The 13004-nt window shown below is 39.2% G+C and overlaps 1 protein-coding gene across 1 annotated transcript in view; it reads right to left on the bottom strand.

Annotated features, from left to right (window-relative positions):
* LOC124164533 (dipeptidyl peptidase 9) overlaps positions 1 to 756 on the bottom strand; it is a 47982-nt gene extending 47226 nt beyond the window's left edge. Inside the window, exon 1 of the mRNA XM_046541893.1 lies at positions 232 to 756. Within this exon, the coding sequence (XP_046397849.1) occupies positions 232 to 380 (149 nt within the window). The 5' untranslated portion in view covers positions 381 to 756. The remainder of the gene's footprint in view (positions 1 to 231) is intronic.
* Between the last annotated feature and the right edge of the window lie 12248 nt (positions 757 to 13004).

Raw genomic sequence — 13004 nt, 5'->3', positions numbered from 1 at the left:
CAATTTTGGAGCTTGCGTAGCAGACGTAAAGTTCAAAATAGATGAATTTCTTAGGACTGAGAAGAAATAATACGTCTCCGAAACGTAGGTAGTACTTGTCATAACCCCTTAAGAGTGAGGGCTCACAGACCTTCGGAATACCTACTTGTTATTGTTAAATTAAATACACTATCACCTAAGATACATCATTTCATTCCACGATTCAGTATTATAATTCAGTGCAGTACTCACCTTTGATCATTCTCCTGGTCGTAAAAAAACATCCCTATAACTCCTGTTATCGAGATAATATAATAATAAAACGTTTCACTCAAATTACCGCAAATTCCAATTATTGTGGGAACTCCTGAGGTAACAAGGCCCAAGGCAACATTTATCATCGTGAAGTTATGCTCTATCTTATCTTGCGGCGCGCAATAGCTTCAGATAATATACACAGCAGCATCCAAGCATGGACAGAGCATATGGACCACGATAAGGATAGGACACTCGAGAAGAAGTGTGGAAAAAACTGGAAAAGTCATCATGGGATGAAAATGATTGGTGACTGAGTCGATGTGGATCCTAACCGCCATTGATCATGTACACAATTAACATAGAAAAGTTTAGGGGGCCTTTTTTTGAAATCCTCGCCGAAACAACAGTGGTTCGTCCTCTACCTATCCTCCTCTCGAGAGGATCCTCAGGGCCTTAAAAGAGCTGAACACCGTAGTTTCTCACTCCTTTCTCCCATCCTAGCGCGCCCGCAGCTCCATTCTGATAACGTGATGTGTCCGTCATAATTGGATTTCGTCAATGCATTCACGGCGCGATTCTGCAACTTTTTAGTGACGTCACTGTCACTTCCCCGTCGGCGATTGTACTCGCGGCCAAGAGGGCATGTGGTTACGTATGTGAGTCGCAGCAGTGCGCTCAATTGTTTCATTATGAATTTACGCTAGATTGTTTAGCAATAGCACATTCAACATTAATTACGTAGATTTAATGGCTTTTTCCGATTAATAAAACGCATTAAACTCAGCACAAGAAATTCGTTAAACGTAACTTCTATGTGTGCATCGAATTGATTAAATACGTTCCTATACCTTTCGTCTTGATTGGGATTGAAGGGAGTTAGGAAGTAAATATTGCTAGGATTTTAATTTTAACTTACATAAGGGCATCGACACAAACCCGTGAAAATAATATTTCACCAATTGTACATGTTTTCACCTGAATTTAAGACCAGTCCACTCTGGCGAAAACAAGGAAAAGCCATGTTAGCAGTATCGTTTCCAAAAGTCTCTGTGTATCGATGCTCCACTCACCAGTTGAATAAATCGGGCGAATTTATGGTAAAAACTCGGGAGGGTTGGCACGCAGTGCTCAATAACTTTGGCCTTCGTCGCCGAGGGTTGATGAGGAAACAGGGATGCCGACTTACAAAAAATATTGGGGGAGCCCAAACTGGGGATCTTGCCCCGGGAAATTTTGTAAGTAGTGAGTTTTAAGATTTTACACTTTCCCGGTGAACAGCATATAAAAACTCTTCTCGGGATACCGCGCGGGTAAGATTATATTAGAGCGCCGACGAATGCCGTGAGAATGGGTAGCGAGGCGGTACCCGAAACGTCGGCGCTCTCATATAATATTACCCGCGCGGTATCTAAAGAAGAGTTTTAAGTTTTTTAAGCATTTTAAAAGAGTCATATGATCAACATTAGAACCTTGATACCTCGAATCTCGATATGTGGACACTCCGGGAAAAATCGACAAGCCGGACACATTTTTTCCTCACACCCATAACGAATTTTTGAGGGGGCTCGTGCCCCCTCAGGCCCCATGAAGTCGGCGCCACTGTGAGGAAAGCTTGCGAAGGGGCTAGGATACCTGAAGTCAAACAGCAGAACAAGGATTCCCAGGCGAAGGACGTTAAACAGCAGTGGAATCTCGTACGTGTCCACGCTCGCACTGATTCCAGTTTTGGCTATTTTGGTTTATTGGCAGTTGCCGCCATAAGCAGAATTCCTGGATAACTGATGCCACTAGAAACCAAAATTACTGATGATGCTCATATCGAAAACGCACCATTTTTAAACTACAGAAACTATTATCCAAGCGTTCCAATTGCCGCTAGTTTGCCCTGTTGCCGGGTGCTCTGGACAACTCATGAATTCGAATGCTTAGCCTGACGGAGAACGCGACGTATCCAAGGTATCTGGCAACAAGCGCAAATTTATGGCCAATCGGAGCGCTTGATTCGAAGATTCTGTAGATAAGAAATGGTGCATTTTCAAATTAAAAATTAATAGTTATTTTGGTTCCTACTGGCATCAGTAATCCAGGATTAAAATTCGTAGAAATTTTACTCCACCCTGTAGAATTAAGGTGTAATTATCGTAAACCGTAATCCATGGGCGTCGGTAGAGAGGTATGGGGCTACATTTGCATTGTCCATGTTGGGAAATGACTTTAGCGACTAGTTTTCTAATTTGAACAGGGTCAATGCATTTAGAAAAGGATAAAATACAGAACAACGAAAGGAAGTCCTTTCTAATTTAACTACCATTGTTTTACCGTTTAAAAAAAGTCTCACGTGTAACATGAATCCATGGGGCAGCAATGAATGCACCACCGTGTCAATTTTTCAAACGCAAGCAAATATAAGGTTTTCCGATAGTAAAATTACTTTTCAGAAAAGACAAACAAAGCGTACAGTAAATCTAAACCGGCAAGTTGAATAATAGGTATTAAAAGTATGAGCGGCTGCGAAGTAATTTCGCTTTGAATACCAACAACGTTAATGATCATCAATTGGATATAGAAGTCTCTTTTAAGGGGGAGGAATGCTATGGATTGGAATCTCACTTAATGATGTTCCTTTTGACAAGGTCAAAGTATGAAAATACTGCCAATTTCGATACTAAAACTTAAAAAAAAACAATGCGTTACTTTGATAGAATTATCTTCTATACTAGACAGTAAATTAAAAACAGACACCCGTCTAACTTGTGTGAGTGCCAAGTATGTAGAATGGTTGTGTCAGCGAGTTCTTCCTTATGTCTCGTTGTAAAACATCAATCTGAAGTTTGTGTTTTGATCATCGTGATCCGCCTGGTCCTTCAGAATCTAATCTAATATTTATCGCGTATAGCGGTATGTTCCTGAGGGATAAAACGGCCCCGTGACGCGACTGCCAATGAGGTTGTTCCCTCTTCTTATCAAGGTTTTCATGAGGGTTCTCTTGTCTCCTATTCTTCGTAGAACTTTTTCATAACTTACTCGATCGATCCATTTGATCCTCATCATTCTTCTTAAGCACCACATTTCGATGGCCTACACCCTTGATGTCTCCGCTGCTGTCGTTGCCCAATGTCCATGCTTCACTTCCGTGGAGAAGCATACCCCAAATGCAATTTCTAATTATTGTTTCATTAATGTTTAAAATTCGCGCTTTCAGTTTATATTTTTCTGGCATTTTCTTTCTTGCTTTTCCCATCGCTAATCATCCTGCTTCTCACATAGCAGAATTCATCCATTTCATTATCTCTGCTATGACAGATACGTCATCTTCAAATCATAGCATGCTAACATTTTCCCAATGGATATTCACTCCTGAGTCATTTTCTTTGATTTCGTTAATAACTTTCTCGATATATAAGACGTTGAAAATTACGGGTGACAAAGCACAGCCTTGCCTCACTCTTTTCCTAATTATTACTTCTTCACACTTGGGTCCTGATATTATCACCGCTATGTGGTTTTTGTGTAAATTGTGGATGATTCTCCAGTCAGTGTAAAGAACTCCAATTTCTTTAGGGATTCCCGGCATTGTTGTTTAATCCACATTATTTGACGCCTTCTCAACGAACATGAACGTAACGAACGTTGGCTTGTCCTTTTCCATTTTACTCCCTATGACGGGCCTTCGGGCCAATATTGCTTCCCTTGTGCCTTTTCTGAATCCGAATTGGTCATCACTCATGTACTCTTCTACTCTTCGTTCGATTCTCACATAGATGATCCTTATTAGGTCCTAAAATTTTTACCGTTTACCGCACTTTTCTTATTTGTAATTGGTATTGTGTGTTCCTTTGTATTATATATTATTGGTATTGTTCCTTTCTATTATCTACGTCAGTACGAAGTAGAAAAACTTGATATTGATACATATTTACTGATATAGGACACACTCTCCTACTCTTCTTACGACTTTCTCATTTCTTACTCGGTCGATCAATTTGGTTCTCATCATTCTACCGAAGCAGTGGCGCAGCGAGGGGGGGGGGAGGTTTGGGGGATAAACCCCCCCCCCCTAGAGCTCAGAGAAATTTTTAAGTTTAACCCATTTTACTTGATTGAATTGATATTACCTATATAATAGTGTAAGGATGAATAAAATATCCCTGAGAAAGCCGTAAAACTCACCATTTTGAGCCATTTATCTTTAAATTTCCGCAATTTATTAATCTCGCACCTACCTACTATCCTGGTGGGTATACCATACCCCCACACACCCCGCCATTAGTTGCACCTAAACCCCCCAGCCTTAATTCCTGCCTGCGCCTCTGTACCGTAGCACCACATTTCGAAGGCCTCGGTCTTTGCTTTTTCCGCTGCTGTCATTGTCCATGCTCACTTCCTCATAGAAGTATACCCAAATGTAGGTTCTTATAAATTGTTTCACTACGTCTATGTTTTAAATTCGCGCTGTGAGTAGATATTTCTTCCAGTGTAATACTCTCCTGGAACATTCTACTGATAATTTCTTTCTTGCTTTTCCTCTCGATAATTATCCAGCTTCCCAAATAACAGCAATGGCGAGGGTCGATTTTGAGCATCAGAAGGATCAGGAATTATTCTAAATTTCTATTTTTTTAAATCATCACTATAAAAGCTTTTAGTAAGCCAATGGGGTAGTTTCCTTCATCAAAGAAAACGAAAGGCATTGATTGCGATTCGTTACCCACCATTAGTGTATTCATAATATACAAATTATTTGGTTTTAGAAATACCGGTTTAGACGAATGGCAATGGTCCATTTTTATCCTCATTTGAAAAGGGCCAGATTGGCGCCCATGCGATTCCACTCCACGTGACGTCACAGGGACGTAGTTTCTTTACGAATAGATAGGAGTTTTACATCGTCTGAGATTACCAATGCATGCCTGAGGCACAGAGCTCAGGGAAACATCTCTTAATAATCACTTATTAAAACTGTCTAAGGTCGGAAAGTTTTCTTCGTTTGATAAGGTATTAATAATCCTTATTTAAGCCAAGCGCTACCAGCTAGCATAGTACTCTGCTACCTGCTAGCATCCTGCGTCGTATCAGCGCTCAGAGCCTCGCCCCAAGGTCACCTCACTTCCGGCAGCGGGAACCAGAACGACGTCACACGGAGTTTTCCCGGCATTCATACTCAGCCGTCGCGTTTTCGCGCGCTTGAATATTTTCACTTTTCATTTAATCGCGAAAAATAGATGTCGCCATTTAAAAATCTAAATGCGTGAAATTCGTACTCCAGGAGTAATAATCTTTAGATTTAGGCAATAAAAAATAATAGGAAACGTATCTCGTACACGTATCTCAAAAATAATTTGCTATTTTTGAGATGTTGTCAGCACTTAGCCATCGATATCTTTCTCGATCCAAAGAAAAATGCGTTCAGGCAATGTGATGTCAGTCCCTCTAGCAAAGCTCTAAAACTTCAAAATCAATCGCATTCAAATACGTAACTCATCGAATCTACTCGTTGACTGTCTTTTCCTCAAGAGAAAGCTTACTGTGGCCCCTAATGATTTATATCGTTTCGTTGACGCACGTGAAGGGAAATTCAGAGTTACGCGCATGATGTCATCGAATGCACTTCTATTCTTCAGAGTTCATCGCGAGTCATGCTCTGGGTTGAGGGGACCTCGGTGATCGGTCGCGTATTTGGACGACGAAAAAAGGAGGAGGAAGGATTTGTTTGAATTTCCCATACCGTCCAAAGAATAGCAATCCACTGGAAAGGAAACCCAATTTTACGTGGAGTGATAGTGGCGGCGGCGCAACCTTTGATGGGATACTTTTTCCTACCATAGTATCTACTCTTCTGCTTCTCATTCAATTCTTCTGTACATGATCCTAGTCAGTATCTTCGCATAGTTCTCCGCTCTTATCCTCCCAGGAATTGGGATTATAGTAATGTTCCTCTCGAAATCCTTTGGTACCTCACCTGTAAAACACCTTTTGCCAATGATTTTGTACATCTTATTAAACGTCTTTTCTTCTTTATTTCAACTAGCTCCGAGGAAATATCGTCATATTCAGATGCTTTAAAAGGTGAAAGAATGATAAATTTCCAATGATAGAGCAACTACTGCCATCAAGCGCATATTTGTTTATCGTCGTAGGTTGATTCTAGTCTAAAGTTATGCATTAATTTTATCGTTGAAATTAGAACGCCCTATATTTATTGGAGTTCTATCAATTAAGCCGCCTTGGGACTCGTCAAAAGGCACTCGTTCACTTTGAGCTTGCATCGATATTTATTATAAGACTTCGGAGGAAGATTGAAGGGGTGGATAGGTTTTGACGATAATAAAATCTTCCCCATTCACTGCTATTCCGTCTCCTTCAAAATGAGAAAATATAATATAAGAAAACGCGAAAAAAAAAGTTGCTACCCGTTTTTCATGAGTTTGTGACGTCAATAGATTTTGGTTTCAAGCACTCGATCACGATGAACCTTTCACTCAGGAAGGGAATCATTCACATTAATGTGAACAGAAACGAACGACGCGAGACCAAATAGGGCAACTGGCTACGCGTTCAGCATGAGCTCCTGACGTCATCAACTCATCTGCGATAGGGTTAAATTATGTCGATATCTCGTCGCGAATAACTCGGGAAGAAGAAGATACATAGCAGGGGAAAATGCAGTTCAATTTTATTTTTCAAATTCTTTCTATGATGAAAATTGAAAAAATTGTGAAAAAGCCAATTGTGGTAGAGATAAATAAGATAAATATGTGCATTTCCTTCAACCATCCTGAATGTTGCACCTCTGTGAGATTTTCAAGGTTTTCGTTGGTTAAACTATGTGCAATAACCCAGTTTCATATGTAGTAACGATAATTTCCTTTTCTGCGGTCAATGTACACAGAAAGTCAAATATATTTTTTTCGTATTGAGCCAAAATAATCGACCATTTTTCGTATTCATTGAAGTTAGTTTGTTAAACGAAATTTTCTTTGATTATAAAATAAAATAAATACGTATTTGCTGGAAAATTTATTTCTTTCTGCTTTTTATGGATCGAAGTTTTAATAGTTGAAATTTTTTTCCTAGTATGCGAGTAACTGTTAAGGTTTTTACTTAAATACTAGCTGATATATCAATTAAGACCAATATGAACTTCTATTTGAGCTACATTATCGGTTTATTTTCTGTAAATCTCTAGTATCTTAAAATTAGCATCGTAAATAAATGTTGATAAAGACCATCTCATATAATTTTTCCTTGCCAATTTTTTAAATTTTACTATAATTTTACGTGTTTGGTGCGTATTCGAGGCTATGGAAACATTAACTACAGTCCGGCCGCCGAGAGTTGTCCGTTGACAGCTAGAAGGGGTAGGGGGCAAAGTTGCCAGGTAAGAAAGGGAAACGCCCACCTCACATGCAAACAAAAGGGTTCCATGAAGAAAGGAGGCAGAAGGGACGACGAGCGTGAAGGATCCAAAGGAAGAATCCTTTGTTTTGGCGATTCGCAGAAAGGGATTGTTTTGGTGGCTCAGGCTTGTTTCAGTGCTTCACATGCATGTGACAACTTTGTATGACTAGGCATGGGTTTGAGGCATAGATCTTTCTGTATAAAAGATCTATGGTATGAGGTGCTTTTGGGGGACAGCGATTGGCTGCAAACCATGTTGGCGCAGGGTTCTCCCAGGCCCCTCCTTTTAAAGTGCCATCGGACAACTCTCGCCGGTTGGACTGTAGTATAAGGTCTTTACGTGGGTAAGGATTGGTAAGGATCATGATCTTATGCTATTGCTTTTCATTTTGCCATTCAACTAACCTGTGAAATACTAGAACATGTTTCACATGACTGCTTCATTTGTTTCCAGTATCAATTTCTACGATTTTTATGAAGAGAGAAGGACAATTCGAAGACAAAGACTTTATTTACGTTCGCAGCAGGCTTATCGGGATTGATCCTCCTCGAAACAATCATGGTGCTTGTTTTAAATAAAAATACACTTTCGTACTAATGTTTCCAAAATTAACGTCCTAGATTTCTTGGTAAATCTCGGTCGAATAAAGCAGCGTGGAATTCGAATATTTACTAAGCTTTGATAATTGATTAATTTTTAACGTACGTCAATGTTTTGAGTTATTTAAATATTTATGTATTCCTATTTTCTCTATACACAATCTGCTTCTCCATTGCTAAAATCAAGTCAATAATATCTATAATATATAACAATAGACTTTCAAATAAAATTATTATAATTTAATTTATTTACGACAGATTTAGTATACTACACATGTATACAATTTATAATACCATATATAATAGTTTAATATGACTGCCTCATTCCTAGTACCGTGCTTAGCCAAGCTCCCTAAAAATATTCCGCTGTAATGAATCGCTTAACTTTATTAACTTCTTCAATAAATAGTATTTGTTGAGACCAACATATTCGGGTAATTCCGCCTCAATTCAACAAACAGAAAGTAAATTATTCTTTTTATGCGATTTCTTGCCGAATAACGTGCCCCTGAATCATACAAATCCTGCTTCTCTGCAAACGGTCCCGGAGTAAGAATTTAGTTTGAGGTGCATATAGACGCATACAGAACTTTTCAAAATCTGAGAAGGAGACAAATATTTGTTGAATTTGGGTGGAATGAGCCATATTTCAGGACCCTAAGCCACAATTTTAATTTCATCCCTCGATCTCTCCCCAGGTGACCTGGATATGAAGAGAAAGATCTAACTCATCCTAAGAAGCGAAGCAGAATTAAGACGATTACTCCGCGGGACCTCCAATGCTAATTTCCTTTTGTTATTATGGAATAATTGACTATAGTTCATATTTCTTTTTTTATTTCAGAATTTTCTTCAATGGATATGAGAAACCAAAAAATTATGATATGCTGCAAGAGGGGAATTAGCGGGGAGGTGGGGTCCAAAGGGAGGGGGGGAAAGAGTGTGCTGAGGCAATTAAGGGATTATCGGTTGATATTTAAGCCGGGAGGAAGAAATGCTTTGAATAGCCATAATAGCCAATGGAATTAAGTTTGAGTGGGTGGTCTGTGGGTGGAAGGGAGGCCAAAACTGATACATTGTAACAATCATTGAATTGACGCCGATGAGTGGCCGCATGTTTCACCACCGGGAGGGACGCTAAGTGAGAGGAAGTTCATGATGCCCTGTGGTTATTGATCCTTAGATTAAGGGGTGTTGAGGATTTGCCTATATAAAAGGAGGGACAGTGTTGACATTGAATGAGGTCAACTACATTCTTGGAAGTACAGGAGGCCGCAGGGGGTGGTGGTAGGCAGGAGACGAGATGACTAGGGATAGAAGCAGGGGTAAAAATTGGGCAGGTCTTGCATCTAGGACGACCGCAGGGCGAAGGGCTCGCAGGGTAAGGGGTTCGTTGAGCAGAATAAATCTGAAAGATTTGCAGGTCGTCTGAATGTGACAGTAGGAGGCTTGGCAAATGATTGGCTGTCGACTTATTATTTTTTAGAAGAGGGAAGAGGTCTTTAAGGATAGATTGCAGGGATTGTATTCCAGGAAAGTAAGTGGTGTAGAGGGAAAGGTCACGTGGTTTGTTTCTATTGCAAGGTTCTGGGGGGCATCTGTGTTTGAGAATTTTTTTATACAGGAGGGACTCTGGATAGCCTCTCTGGAGGAGAGAACGGTGAAGGTTGTGAATAACATTATTCAGGGCATCAGGATTATTAAAAAATACGGTGGCCTCGAATGGAAAGGGAATAGGGAAGGGAGCGTTTAGTGTGGGAAGGATGACAACTGCTAAAATGAAGGTACTGCTGCTTATTCGTGGGTTTTGCATGGACAGAGGTGAGAAATTTGTTATCGACAAGAGATTTATTGACACCAAGGAAGGTAATCTGGGAATTAGAAATGGTTGAGGTGAAGGAAAGAGAGGATGAGGAATTGAGAGTAGCAATATATAATAAATTTTTTATATTTTAATGTTTATTTTTTATATTTTTATATGTATTTTAATATATTTCTTATATTATTTATTTCACCACCAAAACGGCACAAAGACTTTAACATTGGATGTTTGCGTAAATAAATAATAGCTGAAAGATAACACAATAAATAAAAAATACTGACAGAAAACAAAATTTTTAACATAAGAAGGGGCATTATGGATTAGACAGCGGTGAGTTGTCGAGGTGGCATTTCAAGGAGGATTTGTTAATAGTGGTAGAGGAAAAGAGATGCAGTGAAAGGACTTTTGAAGCCATGGAGATAAACAAGGACGAGATTCGGAAGAAAAGAGAGAGTTGAGAGGTGGACATATCCAAACGAACCTTCGGGTTGAGGCATTGAGTGAGCGATGACAATATTTGAATTTTTGTTAACCCCCTCAAATACAGTTCTACATTATACTTACTTAAGCCCCATCTTAAATTTTCAATGGCTTGTATCCGTTTTAAAGTTCATTAATATTTCTTCAATTTCTGGTGTCATCTCCCTGTTTCTCACCAAGATTAAATTAGCATACAAAGAGGACCTCTGCATTCTCTTCGGGTTTTCACCGCGTCCGTTCGGTTTTGGCGACAACGGACAAAACACAACGGACGCGGTGAAAACCGGAAGAGAATACAGAGATCGTCTAATCAACGCCGCGAAAATCTTCCAACCTACAGCATACAAAGAATTTGGTCCGTTATTAACATTTTCTCGAATCGTATGTTTATATCATCATCTTATCACTACATTCTCAAGAAGTGATGTAGATAACGATAATACTTAATATTTTTCAAATCATGGGATCCAAGCAATGATTATCAGGTACACTTATTTCCATAAACTTTTGTCATGCCTTTTTCTCTCGTGTTATTTTGCATTATAAATGAACTATGCGTTTTTATATGAATTGATCATTGTGTTCGTCGGAGCTACTGTCGAGTGAAGTGAAGTGAAAATAACCTTTGGTGCAGACTCCGTGCAAGAGCACGCCAACGGAGTATAAATTCACGGGAATAAACGTGATCACGAGGGTGAAAAAAAACATAATTTTTATGTATATTATCAAATTACAATCTGCACAGGTGTGCCAACCCCCTCCTTGGCTCTACGACGGCTCGCCCTCGTAAACCCGACGAATAAATCCTCAAAAAATAGATGTCTCACCTCTCCAAGACCCCGTCAGTTATAATTTTCACTTCAATGGGCTTCACTACAATTCCTCATGGGCGCCACTATACGCCCACCTGTGGTCATATTTTCGGGAGCATTTCAAATTGTTGGGGCGCAACTAAATAGCTTAGTGGATGTGAAGACGAGGTAATTACAGGAACATGCTCGCGGAGAATACCCAGCTGGGGAGGGATTTATCCTTAAATAAATTCTAAATATGAATATTTCTCTTGCTAACCTTTGCTGTTTCCCATATCAATATTGAGGTTGGGGTTTAGCCACTGTTGACCTCACGTTCACACAATTACGTGGCTCTTGTGCATAATGGAAGAAAAATAACGAAATTTAAATACAATTTTTGCATCTACGTAATACCCTACGGGCCACTTCTAGGGTGTTTGGCAGAGGGTGATCAATCACCGACATGCAATAGGATTCCCACATTCATAGCACATAAAAATTTTACGCGTACTAATGTTGTTATACTTCCACATTCATGACAAGGCAACACTTGCCAGCTACTTATGAAGGCAATCTGGCTATAAAGCTAGAACATACGAAACATGCTAATATTCGTATATCCATGGAGGTGTCAAGCGACTATAGAAGCGATGTACTTTCTTCCACGACCTTCAGTTCTGAGCACATTCATGAGGAACCGCTTGATCCCCCACAAACAAACTACTTCCTACCTTAACCGAAGACCTTAACTTTGAATGACTAACCTTATCTCCAACTACAAATCCCCCCTTTCTCTCCAGCTGATTATGTTCTCTCAAAGTACAGTAAAGCGTCGTTGAAGCGAAATGTTGTGGGACCAAGTCCACTTTATCCTAAATACATACAGAACCAAGAGAGGTCGTTTAATACCTTAAACATAAAAAAATAAAATTCTCCATGGTTTGGTAAATACATATTTACTGCAGGTAAATCAAACCTAATATATAAGAATTATAGTCAACGTGCATTACAATGATTAAAAGTAGGAAAGCAAGGAATAATGAATCTTACGCAAGACTTAACGGACAAAATTCACCTCTTAATGGAGCGAAAACCTCTTATGAGCAATCCCACTCATTATGCTTCAACCGGAGGTGCTTATGAATCCGCTCTTCCCATTGCTCGTAGCTTTTACTGGTGACACGCTTCGTTGCCAGGAGTACAGTCAACTATTTATTCCTCCTAACAAGCTTTTTACGCCTGTATAAAATTAGTGAAATATTAGCCGGTTTTACCTATAACTGAAATGAATATCCTAGGATAACGGAAATAAAATGGTATCCTATGGTATGAAATTACTCATATATTCTTTATTACTCATATATATTACTCATAATATCTTTTACTCATGAACTCCTGCCAGGCAATGCTAAAACCTGAAATTTAGTTTTCAAATTATGAAACTTCCGTAGGATTTCCTATACGTGATACTTTTTTTGCTGTAGTATTGGGAAGATAGCATAAAAACTTCCAAAAAGCTCAGTTTCAAGTTTAATGATAAAAAAATTAAAATTTGAAATGCAAAAAATTGATTTTCACAGATTTCCTTGCTGTTTGCGCAGGATATTTACTTCTTGAGAATGAAATACTCGTCTTTAAATGAATATTTCAAGTCAAAAGTGGCTATTCAAACC

The sequence above is a fragment of the Ischnura elegans genome, chromosome 8, assembly GCF_921293095.1.
Source record: "Ischnura elegans chromosome 8, ioIscEleg1.1, whole genome shotgun sequence".
Lineage (NCBI taxonomy): Eukaryota > Metazoa > Arthropoda > Insecta > Odonata > Coenagrionidae > Ischnura > Ischnura elegans.
This window is presented reverse-complemented; position numbering and strand designations above follow the sequence as displayed.